Source organism: Aphidius gifuensis, linkage group LG4 (genome assembly GCF_014905175.1).
Source record: "Aphidius gifuensis isolate YNYX2018 linkage group LG4, ASM1490517v1, whole genome shotgun sequence".
Taxonomy (NCBI): domain Eukaryota; kingdom Metazoa; phylum Arthropoda; class Insecta; order Hymenoptera; family Braconidae; genus Aphidius; species Aphidius gifuensis.
In genome coordinates this window covers 1,537,860-1,557,072 of record NC_057791.1, presented here as the reverse complement: position 1 = coordinate 1,557,072, position 19,213 = coordinate 1,537,860, and the positions used below count along the sequence as shown (strand labels likewise).

Sequence of the window (19,213 nt, the reverse complement as noted above, 5' to 3'; positions counted from 1 at the left end):
AATAATAATTATCATTATAAATTAAATAAACTTTCTAAAATTTCGATATAAAATTTATGAAATTTCGAAACTGTTAATATGTACATGACAAAAACAATTTTATAAATTGACAATTAAATTGAATCTCATCAAAATTGGATTATTATAAATGCATTTGTTTCATCACAGTTGTATCTTTCTCTTAAAACTTGATTACAGTGATTATTGGAAATTCTTGTATTTACTATTCAAACTCAATAATACCTTGAGCTGTATTATTTCTCATTGAGTAAATTGTAGATTTAATACTAATTAACCAACAAACTTTGAGATATATATTTATTTAATTTTATAAATTTATTGTGTCACAGGAAACATGGTGTCGAAGATGGTGGAATATATCTCAACGAAGTTTATCAACAACAACACCAACATTTTCACCAAATATAAGTCCAATACTTGCAAAAGAAGCAAAAAATCAACATCACAAAAATCATAAAGATGCAAAACATGATGATTCTCATCAAATTGACTCAACAACAATGACTGGTATGTAAATTAAAATTATATATTATTCAACGTATTGCTTGTTGTTTATCTTCAAAAGTACGAAATGCTAACGTAGACATGATAGATTTATTTGAAAAGTAAAAAACTATGTGCATAAAATATTACAAGACTGTAGCAATCATTTTAGCAGGTGAAATATCGTTTAACCCTAAAAATCCAAGTTCCAAGTTGAAACTAGAACATCTACAAATTCAGCAGAAAATAAAAAAACAAAAATATTTTATTGTTAAAGATAAAAAAACAAACTAGAAAAATATTTTCTTTCTTTTTGTAGTATCAGCAGAAAATGCTTTTATTTTTTTTTTTTTACTTATCTCAATAAGCCTCGTTACAATTTTCCTTAAATTTATTTATTTTAATTAAATTATATAAAGCAATTATTTATTTTAAAAATTTAATTACAATTTGATATTGATTAAAAAAATATTAAATTCAATTAATCAATAACACCTTGTTCTTTCATGTTTGATCTTGTATTTCATCAATAAAATTATATATCTTAATTTACACTGCGATAAAATATTATCGTACTTGTTATACATATAGTAAAAAATATTTTATGAGTTTCTTGACTATATATCATGTTAATAAAACATTAAAATATTTTTATCATTATTATAAATAACATCAAGTATTCCCTTAACATCACAAATAAGTTTACATAATTTTTTTTTTTTTTTATTTAAAATTATTTTTCATTACCTTTAAAACCATCATCAACAACTTCAAATTCTTCAAATTCCATTTTACCAAAATCATTTTGATTTTTTTTCCAATTTGTTTCATTTATTTGCCATTTTGTTAATGCACTACCAAATTTATTAACAATATTTCCATTATTTTTACCCAATTTAAAGTCCAATTTAAATAAACTATTATTATTTTTATCACGATCATCTTTTTTTGGTTCAAGTCCAATGACAACTGGTGGCTCACGTTTAATAATATTTTTTTTATCATCAATAATTCTATCATCATCATTATCATCAACTTTGGTATTATTATTAGAATCTAATCCAGTTATTTCAATACTTGGACTTTCATCAATTGTACAATTTCTTAAATCTTCATTTATTCTTATTTTATTTTCCCATTTTTCATTTTTTTTAGCTTCAAGTTTAGTACGTCTTTCAATAACTCTACCAGCAAGTTCAAGTCTACTGTCACATGAATTACTTTTAACAAGTTTAAATTTAACATAATCATCAATTCTTAAACTACCTTTATTATTAATACTATTATTATTGATATTATTATTGCATGTTAATGGTGATATTAATGGTCCATTACATGTATTTAATACTTTACCACCATAATAAGTAACAGATGTACCACATTCACGTATTTTTTTTAAAACATCTTGTGATACAAAATGTACATCAATACGTTCATCATCAATATCACCACGTGATAAATAATCTTCATCATCTGATGATGTACATTGTACACCACTACCATGTTCTGTATCTGGATAATCACTTGATACACCAGATGATACACTACCTGCATCCCAATTTATTTGTTGTTTATTTTTATTATTACTATTATTTTTAGAATAATTTATTGTTTTATTTGTATTTCTAACACATCCAGAATCACTTGGTGATGTATTACCACTACGTGCTTCATAAAATTGTGCAATTGTACGTGCTTTTGTTTCAACTTTTGGTATATTTAAATCATCTTTTGTATCTTGACGTAATGATGTTGATTTATCAAGATCTTCAAATAATTTTCTCAAATCTTTTGCTCTACTTGAACATCTAGATCTTAAACAAACAATTTAAATTACTATTTAATTTATATATGTTTAGAAAAAAGGGTGACTAAATATAGTCAATGAGTTGTTCTTTGTTAAAAAGAAAATTAAATTTTATTGATTACCTTGAAGTTGATTCCAGTGTTGATTCATTTATACTATCATCATATTTTTGTTTTGATATACTACTTAAATCTTTCATACTAACACTTTTTCTTGTATTATTTTCGTCATTATTAATTTTATCAGATGATTTAAATTTTTGTAGTAATGTTGATTCAAACATTTTACGTACATTTCTAACAGTATCTGGATCTGGTAATTCTTCATCAATTAATTCACGATTAACCCTATTAACAGAACTGTTATATTAATGATAAATAATATATTGTTCATTGTTGATTAATAATTTAAAAAATTATCTTACCTTATTGGATGATAAAAAAAATGTTTTCTCAATGTTGATTGTTTTGGTAATTTTAATTTTTCATCTGTTGTAGAATTTATTATTTTTTTTTTATCATTATTATCAATTTTATTGGTATTTTTTTTATATTTAAATGATGATGATGTTGTTATTTTTTTTTCAACTGGTTGAGCTCGGACTGGCTCAATGATAACAACATTATTATCAAGTAATATTTCTTGAAATGAATATTCACGTAGATATTCCATCAGTCCATCGTAGCCAACGTCACCTTTATTTGGTATATTACCAAATATATTTTTACCAAATAATTTTGATTTAACAATTTTATAACGTATGTGATCAAATTCAGGACCATCATTGTCTTGACAACAATCAATTGAATTTATACAACTACGTGATCTTGTTAAATTTGTTGTTCGTGTTTTGTTGTTATTTTTATTTTCATAATTAGGAAAATCAAATGTAACTTGATTTTTTTTATTATTATTATCATTGGTTTTATTATTCATTTGATTATTTGTTAAATCAACATCATCATCGTCAATTGATCTTCTTCTTGTATCACTGTCACAATCAGAACCAAGACCTAAATCTGAGCTTTCTGATCTTGCTTCAAATCCTAAACTTCCTTTAACCACATTGCAAGCTTTGTCAATTATATTTGATGTCTCTTTTACTATTCTCTCAAAAGGACCCTCATTGTGGTTGTTTACTGTCACATCTTGTGGTGATGATTTACCCTCAAAAAAATTTCTTGTCACTTCAACACTTGACTGATTTAATTTCTTGTTAAATTCCTAAATGAAAAAAAAAATTATTTAGCTACTTATATTTTTATAAATAATGCTTTATTTCAATTTAAAGTTGAACTATTTTCAGTTGATAAAAAAAAAAAAAAAAATGCTTTTTAAATGTTATGTTTATTTAAATTTTATTTTAAAACCCAATAATTTAATTGACTAGCAAGACCTTATCGTCAATTTAATGAAGAGAAATAAAATAATAAGAAAAAAAAAAAAAAACTTTATTTATTATTTTTTATATTTTTTTCACCCAGTAAATTAACTTTAGCCACACGTAAATGAACCAGAACAAATGATAATGTTTGCACAATATTCCCACAAGAAAAATTAGGTCATTTTCATTCAACAAAAGATGTTATTTATGAGTCTGAATATTAACTTTTGAATAAAACACGTGTCGAATATCATGAAAAAGAAAATAAAGAAAAAATATTCTCAACTACATAAAAGTCATAAAAGCCATACTCACTTTACTGTTATAAAAAAGCCAAACAAAACAAATATAAAAAAAAAAAAAAACTTCCGAAATTTACTTGTAAAATATAAAAGCCATCAATTTACCTCTGAATTTATCTCATTTTTTTTTTTTTCATCTTCAGTATCCATTATTTTCAGAGAATTTTTCCACATGTCTTTTCCCAAGATAACATTATTTTCAAATTCGTTTTTTTGATTTACATCATTATCATTATTTATACTATTATTATTATCAATATTATGACGTGATCTTGTCACATCATTATCAATAATTTTTAATATTTGTGGTCTACTCGACATGTCTTCAATCTCATCAGTATCAGATATCCAAATTGATTTTATATCTTCAGCTTCTTCAATGTTCAAAGCTTCTTTATTATCAATGATATTATTAATATTATTATCTTCATTAATTATATGATTATTATCATCAATTATATTATTTTTTTCTTCATCAGATGATAATGATAAAAATGGTGTTTCTGTTATCCAAGCACTATTATAAGATGATGATTTAATACTGTTCCATGATTCTTCAATATCTGTTGAGCTATTATTTTCCAATTGATTATCTTTATTTGTGCTATTTTTACATTTATCTTCATCTGTTATATTATTTTTTAATTGTCCAGTATTTTCATGATTATCATCTGAAAATTCTGATACTTGTAGTATTCTTGGTGTTTGTCGCTGATCACTTGAACTGTATGATTCTTCATCAGCATCACTTGATGTTGTACAATTTTTATTATTATTTATTTTTATATTACTTATGTGATTATATCCACCAGTTGATAATAAAAAATTATCATTTCTATAATTACAATCTGATTCTTCAAATTCAAGACGTACTTTTGATAAAGGCAAAAGATTTAAAACATCAAAATATTCAAGTTCATCGTCGTCTTCAAATAGTATACTGTCAAGGCTACGGTGTTCTTTACGTTTACGTTTTACCTGTTAAAAAAAATCAATTTAATTATTCAATTATCGTTTAATTTGTTACGACATTTTGTCAACAATTTTTATTTGTTATTTTTAAAACAAATTTTATTATACGATCGTTAATTTTTCTTTTGAGTTGAGTTTTACAAGTCATACTTGGAGATTGAATAATAAAAGCAAAAAAAAAATGGAATTTTTACTTTTAGTTTTTGTAATTTTCATGGAGAGATTGATGCTCATTGGAACAACTTTAAAATTTGAATATGTTATAGTCATTTAGTTTCAAGTTTCAACAAACTTCCGGTTGTCATGGAAATTTTTTATTTTTTCTTCAAGTATAACGAAATGATTGTAGCATTATCCGATTTAAAGTCTGATAACTTTTGTCGTTGCAATATTGCATAACTTTAAATATGTTTTTTTAAAAAATTGAGTAAACAAGAAAATGAAAAATTAAATTTCAATTGTAAACAAGTATAAAAAATAATAATCCTGTCAGTTGTAAAAATAAAAAAAAAAAAATAATAATCTTGACACTACTTTAAAATTCTACGATTTATATAAAAAATTCTTTTAAATAAATCTTGAAATAGTTTTTAAAAAAAACTTCAAAAGTTTGACTGTAAAACTTTATTATATATATTTATCAAAAAATAATTTTAAAATCTATTTAAAAGTTTTATATTTTAACTGAAGATTTAAGATTAATATCACTTAAATATTTCTGATGATTTTTTGATTTATTTTTTTGACTAAAAGCTCATATTATTTATAGCACTAAAATTATGTTGGTTATATAATGTCAAATTAAAAGAATATTAAGATAAAAAAAAAAGTAAATTAACCTGAGTGTAGATATCAGAATTACGTCGTTTATTTAAGGGCCAATTATCCTCGACAATGTCAACAAGACCACTGACTGTATCGAGATCTTGATGGCTTCGATATCTTTGTGTTGTTCTTGGCCAATCAAGAATATTTAGACGATCTGATGAATCATCACGATTAACAACTTGACTGCATGATGGCTCTTGTAAATATGAAAATTCTGGCGAATAAAGATTCCAAGTTGATTGTGATTGATAACACAATGTCTCGGGATGTCTTTTATGATTATCTGATAAATGTTGCTGACTCTTTGATAACCTAAATTTTTAAAAATAAATCAAATAAAAAATTTATATAATTATAAACAAATGCAATTGATAAATTAATTAATTTCAATTGTTTATTTTATCAACTAAATTTTCTATATAAATAAATTAAATTTTCTTTCTTTTTTTGTTCTTTCTGATTTTTTTAAATATTTTTTTTTGTTATTACCTGTCTCTCAACGAACTCCTGTCAATCAATTTTGCCCTGGGAATTAACTGTGGTCTTCTGGGTATGTCAAATGTATCGTCATGTTGAAAATTTTTATTTTCACGCTCAATTTTTCGTGATTTGTCTTCTGATATTACTGCTAGACTTCTAGTTCTTTTCAACAATTTTCGACGCTCTTGGATACCCTGATTCTCTTGGGAATCGTTACGTATTCCTTCTCTGCAGATAAATAAAAATAGAAAAAAAATAAATCAGAATAAACGTTGAAATAAAACTTGAAAATCAATATTAACTATTTTATTTTATTTTATTTATAAAATAATGTAATAGTTGTTTTTATAAATTGGGAAATAAACAATTTAATTTACAAATAAATTTAACTTTATATTAGTATTAATTTGTATTTATTTATTTGATTGAATAATTTATTTTTAAATGAAATAATAATTTAAAATTCAAGGATAATAAATAATTAAATAGATAAAAATTTATTTCATCTTTTGGTGAAAAAGAACAAAGACCCAGATTTACGTAATTTACGAGATAGTAAAATTCTAGACAGTAGATTGTCACATGCCACAATTTCACTGCTAATAAAATGCTTTAAACTTAATGTAAAAATTTTTATTTCGTCATTTAAAACTCAAACGTTGTTGGATATTATAACACAAATTTTAACTCACTAAAATTAAGTCAATAAATTTATTTTTAATGTTAACAAATAACTGCAGAATCAGAATATTAATTTTTAAAAATAAACAATTATTGTATTTTAAATTTATGATAATTTATTTTAGCTAATAATTCATTAATAAATTAAAATAAATAATATAAACAAATATAAATTAAATTAACTAAAATCTATTATTTTTCAACAATTGAATGAAATTAATTTAAATTATACAGCGTGCAATTAATCCAAGAGTAATGAAACTGTCAAACATAAATAAATTTATTTTTTTTCCATTTCTTTTGAACGCACATATATCGTAATAATTTTATTTTTAAAATTGAAAAAAAAATTTGAGTATATAAATAAACAATTTCTTAAATAATCCTTCAATATTATTATGTCCCTGAGTTGACAAAATTTTATCATTTAATATTCCACTCAACGTTGTGCCGCGAAAATAAAATAATAACAATCAGCATAAAACAATATTTGCGAAATTTATTTACACAATGACACACAAAAAAAAAAATTGTCTGTATGAAAAAAAATATAAATTTAAACTTAAGTATGTTTTTCAAAAAAAAAAAAAAAAAATTCACATGGACAAAATAAAGTTTATATACATGTCTAAACTTCAAGGCTCTCTGTCACCAAATGAAAAATAAAACAAATAAAATTTGTACAAAATATTTTGATGTACAATGATTTATTTTTATGTAATAGCTCGTAATGTTACAGTGGATAATAAAACGTCCAAACAAATAATACAAAAATAGAAATAAAAAATAAAAAATTGAAAGTACAAAAAAAAAAAAAAAAGTCAAATAGGTATACTACTTTCATTTTTTATTGCTTTGTTCTTGTTAACGTATGGAAATAGATGTTGTCAGAAAATAATTTGAGTTAATTGGGTTGTCTCAAGAGAAAAAAAAAAATTAGAGTCAAGCTTAGGGGTATTGAAATAATAATTTCTTTTTTATCTTTTTGTTTCTAATGAATTTAAGGAGAGAACTAAGGTACTTATGTAAAAAAAAAAAAAGCATCCGTTTTCATTGTCTTCTCTCGTGCAAGACGATACATTACTTACGTAATATTAACGTGATTTATATATCGAAACATCCCTTTAGAATATTATTTTTTTTAAATCATATTTCATCATTAAATTTTGTAATTTCTTTTAGAAATAACTTTAATATAAAAATTCAAGTGGATGTAATTAAAAAGCTACTTGATTTGATAATTACAATAAATTTTCATGATGAAAAAAATTTTATTTTCATGAAAAATCTGTTCTCAAATAATCTGTAGAATTTTTTCTACAATTTCTACAAATTTTTTCTATGATTTTTTTGATATTTCTACCAAGGGTAGTTTAAACAATTTTTATTAAATTCAATTTTGTCTTAACAAGTTAAAGAAACTTTTACATTATCATTTCAAGTAAAATGAAATTGATCAATAAAATAAAAAAAAAAAAAGCTCACTGATGAATATCCGGTTGAATAAACCGGTAACTTCCCTTCCTGTTTTTTTTTTTTTTAATTCTGGACAATGGTCTAAGTTTCTCACGTATGAAACGAGAAGAGAATTTCCTATCGGTCAAACCGGAAGACCTTTGCAAGCAATTTATTTTAATGGATTAAAAAAAAAAAACAAATACACTGCAAAGGAAAAAAAAAACCATCTCTCAAACTTTGAACTATCAATTATTAATTATTTTTTTTTATTGTCTACACCTTTGTTAAAGTCTATAATTAAATTAGAAAATTTTTTTGAACAAAATTTATCGTCGTGTGTCAACAAAGCTATAGATTTGATTTATATTTTCAAGAATCATCGTAAATAATATGACAGAAAAATAAATTACCATTAAAATAATAATTTTTTTCTTTATTTCCTCAATTTGTTATTAATTTATAAATCACAATAATGGAAGTCCACAAAGCTTCAAATAAAACACATAAAACCACTTTGAAAAATCATTGTAATATTAAATCCTTACATGAGATTGGCTCATTCCATAAGTCGATAGGATTTTTACCAAAAAAAAAAATATATCATTATTGTTATTTACTGTACAAGAATCACGTTGTGCCCTAGTTAACGTTAACTTTTTTCTCCTAAAAGCTCATGAAGCCCCGCAGTTGAAATAAAAAAAAACAAAAAATATATAGGCAATACATAAATTCACTAAAAATATAAATAAAATATAAAAAAAAATTTTTTTTATAAATCATAAAATACATTGTGTCAATGGAAAAAAAATTTTTTTTGTTTTATTTATCCATCACTCACCGTTGGAAAATTCTTTCAACTAGTAGAAAAAAGCTTTGTATATATTCAAATGAAAAAACTCAATTTGTATGTTTCAAGGATTTATTGTAAAACAAAAAAATATAAAAACAATGCAAAAAATAGACTAAAAAATTATTAAAATATATTGATTGTTTATTTATGTAGTTAAAAAAATTTATTGTCTGTTAAAATTAAGTGTTATTCACAACAAGGATACTTGTCCACTGGACACACCTGCCCCAAGACACGCTGCAATGAGTATGGTTTTAAATTTCTGTCCCCCAATAAAGTCTTTTACATTTCAAATATACTCTCACATACAAATAAAATATATACAAACACATATTAATATTAATTTACAATACAGTACCCCACTATATAAAAATAGTTAAATAAATAATAAAATAAAATATTAAAAGAGTGGGAAAATTTATATTTCAAGTACGTGTATAAATTATGACGTCATATTTTTCTTAAGACCAAAACTCGTGACAGTGGATGTAAGTTGATTGAGCAATGATAATATTCAACAACATCTTGCTGGTGTCACGGACACTTACCTTTCAGCAAGGTCAGATCAAAGTCATCATTTTTTTTTCCTTTTTAGATTTCTTTTTTTTTATTTTTATATAGATATTAATTTTTTTTAATTCACCTTTGAATTGTTTGTTTATTGTTTTTAAGGTTTTTTCGCTAAATATATTACAATGAACAATTTTAAAATTCATTCATAATTTTATAGCAAGGCTGTAATTGGCCAAGCGTAAATTATTAAGGTGAATAATTATGAATTGAGCTTGTAATAAAAATCATTTTTAAATATTTATATAAAATTTTTTTATCTATTTTTTCATGTTAATAATTTATTAATTTAGAAAATATTTATTTATTTATATAATTATGTTAATCTTTTTTTATAAATTCTTTATATATATTTCTAATTTAATTTTCTATTTTTGAATGGTCAAGCGTAGATTATACTTGTCATTTATTAAAACCATTATGAAATATTTATTTAATCACTTTACGTTTGATATTTTACTTGGAGGCTTTGCATTAATTTTTAAATACCACTTGAGAGCTTTTCCATTCGTTTAAAAACGACTCGATAGGTTTAAAAAATTTCACATAAATTTTATCTCATCAAATATTCACATCACACCCAAAAAATTATATTGAAAAAAAAACAAAAATTAATAAAATATTTTTCGTTATCAATAAATAGAGTATTAAAATAAAAAAGTATTATATTTTTTTTTATTATTTTATTCAAGCATATAATTGACGTCAAGAATAATAATAATAAAATAAAATTCTATGAAGAAAATTAAGTTTGCTGGATATAATTTTTTTTATGCGATATTTTCAATTGATTTTATAAATTACAGTGTTATATGTAATTTTTTTTATCAATAAATTTTTATGTTCTTTGAGTGGTCGTGTTATTGGAGCTTCGGTGATTACAATCAGGTGCGTCAATTTTTCATTTTTTATTACATCTGTATAGGGACATTTGATATTGGATGAAGAAAGTTTGTCACGAGTATATCTATATGTGTTTATTTGAGAGCCAAATGAATATTAAATTACGATTAATATTGGTGATATTGTTGGCAAGCAAATCGAAAACCAATGCTATGATGTTTTTCATCCAATAATATTTTCATTTTTTATTTTCAATGTAATATTGATTTTTAATTTTTTATTTTACTTTCCTGACACTGACCATGACTGTGGTTATTATTTTTACTTTAATTTTCTTTTTCATATTACAAATTTATTTTTACAATTTTTTTAATAAAAAACTTTTGCAATTATCTTCTTTTTTCTTTTTAAAAAATACTTGATTTATATTTTTCTTTGTTTGTCTGGCTTTTTTTAAAAAAAAAAATAATGTTTATAAAGAGCAATGAATAAACTCAAACTTTTATCACTTTTTTTTTTTTTTACTAATTAATGTTTGTAAAAAAAAAAAAATCATATATTTTGACGGCTTTTTTTTTAGTTTATAATTGTTATTTTAAAAAAAAATTTCGACGAATCGGATTTAGAATTGTGATTAATTGATTATTTTTTTCAAAGTTATCTGGTTCATTTATTTTGGCTAAAAATGTTTTCTTATTTATAATATCCGAATCGATCTAGATTCGTTTTATTTAATATTATTTTTTATTGGTTCAGTCAGTTTGGCTAAGGCTAACGGATTTTTCATTTTACGACGAATCGGATCCAGATTGCCGGAATTTAATCGGAATTTATTTTTCAAAGTTATTTTTGTCGGTTTAAGGCTAAATTTATTTTTACTTATCCTGATCCGAATCACCATATTGCCGGACTTTAATCGACCTTATTTTTTTTTTCAAAGTTATCTCGGGTTCATCATTTGGCAAGGCTACACATTGTTTTAATTTTTTTGATTCAATCGGATCCAATTGCGATTAATCGGATTTATTTTTTTTCAAATTATCACGGTTCAGTCAAAAAAGCTAAGGCTAGCCATAGTTTTCCTTACATTCCTGATCCAAATGGATCCGATTGCCGGACTTTAATCGACTTTATTTTTAAAGTTATAGGTTCAATCAAAATATGAAAATCCGGCTTTATTATTTCAATCCAATCGGAACAAGATTTTCGACTTTAATCGGACTTTTTTATTTTTTCAAAGTTATTCGTTTAGTCAGGTTTCAAGAAACCGGATCGGTTTATTATGGGATCCGAATGAATGCCGGACATTAATTGAAGTTTCTTTTTTCAAATACACCAATAAACCAATCAAAAAATTAATTTCAGAATGTCATTTATTTTGATAATAGTAAATACATTGTTGCAATATAAGTATTAATATAATTTTTCTATTATATTTTAAATAATTTCTAACTTGTAAAAAACTTTTGAATATAATTGTACCGGTAGCAAAATAAGTTGACTTTAAAAATAAAAGATAAATCCGAATTTTAGTTTAGTTTAGGTTGACGCTTCTACGATAAAATATTGTTAATAATGATTTTAAAATAATTGAAAACAAATAGATTTTTTAAATCAAAATTTTAAAACAAAATTCATCCGGTAAATATAAAAATCGGATCCGATTTGATGTAAAATCGGATCCGATTTGAATAAAATTGATCCGATTTGCAAAATCGGAATGTTTTGATGTAAAATCATCCGTTTTTGATGTAAATCGATCCTAATGTATTTCGATACATAATTTTATCCGATTTACACGGTGTCCTTAGTAACCGGATCCGGTTCACAATATTGCCAGGTTTACATTTCTCCGATCGGATCACTACCGGATCGATCTATCGATCCAACCTTATCCTCCTTGAATCTCGTTTAACATGAGCAATGAATAACTCAAACTTTATCGTTTTTTTTACTAATTAATAATTTGTAAAAAATCAAATATTTTTGGTTTTTTTATTATAATTGTTATTTTAAAATTTCGACGCTTGAATATGTGCAAGTTGATAATTTTAAGAGGAACATTTATTTTTGGCGTAAAAAATGTTTTTTATATTTTTATAATATCTTGAACTTTCTAATATCGTTATGTAGATTTTATTATATTTTTTTTTTGCTTCGCAGTAGCGAAGAATATTGCAGATTACGAGAAGCAAATACGCAAGCGCAAAAATTTAACACGTAAGTGTTTGTGTTTGAGTTTTTTTTTTTTGTTATTTTTCCGGATTTAAAATAATTTATTAAAACTAATTTTAACACCAGCATATTATAATTAATCGTGTGTATTTTTTATATTAAAAAATTAATTTATCTCGTTATAAAGAGCAGCATGACATGCATTGATAATTTTTTTTTATTCAATTTTATTTTCAATTGCGAATAAAATTTTTCCCATTGACACGTTTCCAAAAAAAGAAGCGCCAAATTATAGTGTATACATTCAAATTGAAAAAAAAAAACGTTATCCAGCTCTATTTTTAAAATAGAGTATAGAAAACAAAATTAATTCAAACCAAGCTTAACAAGATTTTCAAGTATTACCTTTTTTTTTTTTATTTGTTGTAAAAAATTCGATTATCATGGGATCGAAACTCACAGCAAATCTCATTCAAGAACTTGACCCATATTCTCAATACACCAATAAACCATCAAAACATTTTTATTCACCATCGACAACGATAAAACTCAATCCAAGTGAAATAAAATAATAAAAAAATACAAAAGCAAAAAAAAAAACTATACAAAATAATTGTACTGGTAGCAAAATAATTGAGTTAAAATTAAAAAAAAATATATCCGTTCGTTATAGTTTCTAACGCAAGACTGATAAATTTTATTTGTAAATTTAACAGCCTGGAATAAAACAGAGGGTTTTGAATTTTGAGGTGGTCATTCATCCGATGAATGAAAAAAAAAATAAACAAAAAAAAAATAAAAACGACATACTGAGGGTCAGTAAAATATTGCGTGAATTTTTTTGTAAATGCACCCTCTATTGTTCCGTCATCTGCTCCAGCAGTAAATCCACCTCCAATTTTATTTATTATTTTTTTTCTATATATACAATATAATTATGAGCCGGACAATATTGCCAGGTGAGTCTTTCTGATTCACCACCATGCTCTATCGATCCACCTTATCTCAACTTGAATCGTAACATAAAAAAATATAAAAAAAAATAAATAACAGTTTGTATTATTTAATTTCAATAATCAAAAACAAATAAATATTTGGTATTGATATAATAAAATTATTTATTTTATACTTGCATCATTGCAAGTGAAATGAGGACGTGCAAAATCGACATAATTATTTTGTCATTACAACGAAACAATGAGTTTAAAAAAATAAATTAATAAACATATTGTAATTGAGAGGTTTTTAAAAAAAATTATTGGATATTTATTTTGTATTTTTTCTATGGTTTATTTAAAGCTTTTAGGGTAATAATAGGGAAATTTTATTGTAACGTAAATTACGTCAAACCACAAAGTAACTCTCACCCATTACACTTGGTTAATTTTCCAACATTTGCCACCTGGGGCATCTCTCTCTTCAATATGGATTTTTAATTTTGTAACTTTAATTTATTGCATATTGCCTGATTACCTTAAAATATCTATTTCGAAATTGGATTATTGTGTGAGCATTTTTTTTTTCTTTAACTTTTTATTTTCTTTTTTTTTTTTTTGTGATTGGGATTGATAACGAAATTTATCGAGCAATGTGTGTGATAAATAAATAAATAAATAAATAAATAAATAAATAAATAAATGAAAATACTTGCAACAAAAAAAATAAATTAAATAAGTTTATAAAGTTTATTTTAAATTGTTGTTTAAGACCTTGTTATTTTCAAATTAAATTTTTTTTTTTATTACTATTTTGTCGCCAAGAGATTGAAGTTATAATTTTTCTGTTATTATTATTTTAAATATTTCAGTTTTTATTTATTTTTTTTATTTATATGGAAGATGTGTATGTGTATGGAAGGATAAAATCGTCACGGATTGTCGATCGTGAAAGTGAATTTGAAGGCGTGAAAATTAAATTTATTCTTCAGCTTGGAAATTCATATCTGATGACCTGAAATTTTTTCACTGATTAAATTTAGCTTGGATTTTTAGGTACTCATATATTGTCATGTAATTTTTTAGCTCAAAAATTTCCTCTCTTATACGTTTTTTTTTTTTTTTTCTTTCTAACTATCTTGTCGTGTGGGAGTTGAGACAAAAAATAATTAAATTTTATTTTAGACACGATATGATGCTTACTCTCGCTCGTTAACTTAATTATTTTCGAATATTTTATACTTGAAAAAGCAAAAAAAGAAATAGTTTAAATTATTATAATTGCTTGGTTATTTTTTCTTTTTTTAAAGCAGAATTATTAATGGCTTGATAAACAACTAGTGTAGATTTTGCGTGACATTTATAAACGCAAAAATATTTTATTAAAATAAATGTATTCAGATTTTTTATTTTTATAGAATAATCTAATATCTTCTCAGAAAATTTAAACTATTTTTTTACACAAAAATAAATAAATAAATAAAATATTCAACTTTCAACATCTGATTTTAATTTTAGACAAGAAAAATTAAAAAACGACAAATCCATTATATTGTTAATCTAAAAATAAGAAAAAAAAATAACAAAAACTTATCTCACCGTTTTATTTGCAAATTTAAATTTTCAAATTCCATTGTAACTTGACAATACACTACTTTTACAGAAAACATTATTTATATATTTTTTTCTAAACTATTTTAAATAAATAAAATTACAAATAAAACAAAAATAATAATTCCCCACATAATAAATAAATTCCCAATAAATTAAAAACACATTAACTTTAAATAATTTTTTTTTTTTTACAATAATAAATGTAAAATTCAAAAAAAAAAAAAAAAACCACGTCCACTCACTGGCACATTTCACATGATATTCCTACCTACGAAAAAAAAAAAAAAAGAATTTCCCCATCATGAAATTAAAATTAAAAACATAAAAAAGTAAAAGTGGGGGATAAAAATAAATCGTGATTCGTTGGGTGAATGTTGGACAAGCATTGTAACATTTTAATCTATTAAATTAGTATTTGTTAACATAAACAAATTTAAAACAAGTCTATTGTAAATAGCCACGAGTGTCTGTGTGTGTTTGTAATAAATACCAGAAGCATCAATTCATTAACGTAAAAAAAAAAAGAAGTTATGTATTTAAATTCCAGCTTTATTCACACATGAATAAAATAATCATGTAGGTGTAGAAATATTCAGATATTCAGATATTCAACAATTAATACAATGAAATAAATTAACAATATTAACAAACACGAATAAACATATAACCACTCGAGTCTGTCAAACATGTTCGTGATGTTTGTTATATCGCAATAAATTGAGGAATTTTGTTTTAATTTTATATAGATACACGCTAAATCATCATCATCATCATCATCATGTAAACATCAACCATCAGTTTTATATATATCTATATACGGATGTCCGGTGTTACGCTATTGTCCATTTACACTAGCCATATCCGTAGTAATTTCTTTTTTCATCTCTTTTTTTTTATTTCCATTTTTTTTCAATAAAAAAATTTCGAAAATATTTTTAATTCAATTTTTAATCATTGAAAGGGGATAAAATTGTAGATAAGGTGATAAAAATATAGGGCGATTGAGTATTTTATTTATTAAGACGAGTTTTTGTTATGCATTTTTTTTTCTCTGGAGTTATTCGATTAAAAAGTTTGATTTTTTTAACGGTAATATTATTATGGAATATTTCCCAAGTAATTTACGGATTTTCCTCTGTAGAATCTTAAGATTTTCACTTCAGAAATACTTGTTTTTATGTTAACATAAATTTTTGAAGATTTAAATATTTTAATTTCCGGGGAAATTTAGTTTATTTAAATAGTGCAAGCTTAATGCAAATAAAATCCTTTCATGGTTGATGTAGTAAAATTCAGAGAAATAGTGCTTAAAAGTTTTGACCGCATTTCACAATTTCGAAATAGCTATACACATAGAATATATGATTTAGTGTATTTGAAGATGCAAGGTATTATGCATTTGAAGATCCATGTATACATATATTCATCCTTCAGGCAATTTCGAATGCAAATTAATTGAATTTCCAAGGCCTCTTTGTTATGATCTATACATGTACACGAGTCAAGAGATTGACTTTTATTATTGCTTTTATTTTCTCTGAAGCAATAACTCAATTTTTTTCTCCAATTTTCTACTCTTTACTTGTTTCTATTTTAAATTTTCTACAATATTCATTGTGAATAATTTTTATCATTACAAAAATGTATATATTTTAAATAATAATTCGTTGAAAAAAATTCAACAAAATGTTAATAAACTTTGTTAAATTTTCAGTTAATTTTTAATTAATTAAAATAAAAATATTAAATTAAATATTTCAATGAAAATTTGATGCGTAACGTAAAAAAAAAAGTAGACTAAATCTTTTTACAATATATATATTTTTTTAATAGCTACAATGAGATGAACAAGTAGAACAAAATAAAGTGCTAATGAGAATTGCTTGACCGTTACAATAATGCACTAATTAAAATATTAAATCAAAAAAAAAAAAAAATTTCATATACACACCGCATGAATAAGAAGAAATTCAAATAAATGAAATTAATATAAAATTATAAATAAAATAAAACTAGGGAATCATATATAATGTCTTGATTTGAAATTTATCTCATCAACTTTCGAGACAATAAACTTGATAAATTGGAAAATAATTGGGAATTCATGAGTGAAAATATTCGCAGAGTTGATTAACCACGTAGTTAATATCAAGAAGAGATGTGTATTAATTATTCATGTGATGTTAATAGCAATTGAAGTTTAAAACAAAAAAAAAAATAAATAATAACATGTGTGTGTGTTTTGCCACAGGGGAATCCTAAAACTTTTATTTATTTATTTTTTTATTGCTCTAAAATGTCTAAACTTTCAAGTACTCTATCTCGAGATTTACCTTTTTTTATTTTTTTAAATTTCTTACATACAAAAAATAGATAAAAAAATGTTCAAAAGATAAATGAAGCTTGTTTTTACTGATTTTAAATTCGTCTAGCAAATTGACTTGTTCAAATAGTTACAGAACGTTTATTCAAAATATAAAATTGCTAATTTTTTGATAAACAAATTAAAGCATATTTTTCGATTATGTACTTACCTTAAATTACGTTGTCGTTGTCTTTCTTGCATCCACAATGCATCACCGAAATGATGAGCACTTTGTCCTCCTCCCATTTTATAATTAAAAAAAAAAGGATTATATTTTTTTGTAAATAAAATATACAGTATTTTATTTGATAAAAAAATTAACTGTAATTAATATTTGACAATCTAATCACTCATAGTAAAATAAATCAAAAATAAAAAAAAAATTATAATTTAATCACTGAATTAATTATTCAAGTATCCCCACAACAACAAATGACTAAATAAATTAATAGAAATTCGATTAAGGCCAAGTGTCAGTATTTGATAAATTTATTATCCTTCATCCATCTCAAAATCTCGTTAAAATGTCATTCAATCTAGTGCCAATAGATGGCGAAAATAAAATTTTTTTTTCCCATGTATTTATTTAATTATAAATTTATATAAATTTTACTCTAAATGACAATTATTTAATCTCTTTTTGAGATTGAAATTGAAGAGTTTTTCATACGTTAATTTTCTCCAGAAAGGATCAAAGCCTCACGGCTTGATCCACATAATTTAAATCAAAAATTAATAATTACAATTTGTTATCCTTAAAACTTCTATGTAACATCCTCATTCATTAATTGTACTTGTCAATTAAAATTACATAGCACGTCACAAGCCTATTATTTTATTTTTCAAAACAATTAAAATACACACTGCTATCGTCAATCAATATCACCATGACACTCAATTATCGGTTAAAATTTTAATCAATAATTTAATATAAATTTGTTATTGTTATAAAGTTTTCATATAAAAAATTAAATTAAATATATTTTAAAAACAAAATTTCAACAAGTAACTTGGTGTTACTTATTAATTGTCGACAGTCTCGCGATAAACTGATGATGATGATAGAACTTTTGATGATAAAGACAACGTCCGGGAATACTTTTTTTTCTTTTTTTAATTTTTTCGCAAGGTTGATATTTTAGTTGAACAAAGAGGGAGAGAAATTACGGCTCTTACCACTTCCATCATTAAAAATTTTTTTTTTATATTTTTACTCTTCTCTCTCTCTCTTATTATCGTAATTATTAGTTTATTGTTATTATTATATTAATAATATAGACATAGCGTGCACACACTATGGACAAACTATTTTTTTTTTTGAAAGTTAACAATGTTTTTTTTTTTTTTTTTGTTATATAGGTTAGTGATTACCTTAGTTTCTCATAAAGTGTTATTATATTTTTATCTAATTTTTATCTAAATAATTGAATTATTTTTTTATGGAT

General features: G+C 23.5%; 2 protein-coding genes across 5 annotated transcripts in view; one reads left to right on the top strand and one right to left on the bottom strand.

Moving 5' to 3' along the window:
* The window catches only part of LOC122854374 (calcium uniporter protein, mitochondrial), a 47,420-nt gene that overhangs the window by 24,723 nt on the left and 3,484 nt on the right, over positions 1-19,213 (top strand). Inside the window, exons 2-3 of one of the 2 annotated variants that reach the window (XM_044154953.1) lie at positions 351-528; positions 12,843-12,899. In XM_044154953.1, the coding sequence (XP_044010888.1) occupies positions 351-528; positions 12,843-12,899 (235 nt within the window). The remainder of the gene's footprint in view (positions 1-350; positions 529-12,842; positions 12,900-19,213) is intronic. The other variant, XM_044154954.1, reaches the window with a different exon arrangement.
* On the bottom strand, positions 806-18,151 carry LOC122854373 (uncharacterized protein MAL13P1.304). Of its 3 annotated transcripts, none has more exons than XM_044154952.1 (7): positions 17,938-18,088; positions 6,287-6,505; positions 5,809-6,109; positions 4,103-4,975; positions 2,736-3,535; positions 2,434-2,658; positions 806-2,318 (listed from the first exon to the last, which is right to left on the bottom strand). In XM_044154952.1, exons 1-7 carry the CDS (start codon positions 18,012-18,014, stop codon positions 1,238-1,240), a joined length of 3,576 nt encoding a protein of 1,191 aa, XP_044010887.1. In that variant the 5' UTR covers positions 18,015-18,088; the 3' UTR covers positions 806-1,237. The 3 variants fall into 3 exon arrangements, with proteins under 3 accessions (XP_044010887.1, XP_044010884.1, XP_044010886.1); XM_044154949.1 differs by having other exon boundaries at positions 1,005-2,318; positions 2,434-2,670; positions 17,938-18,151; XM_044154951.1 differs by lacking the exon at positions 17,938-18,088 and adding an exon at positions 15,389-15,503 and having other exon boundaries at positions 1,005-2,318; positions 2,434-2,670.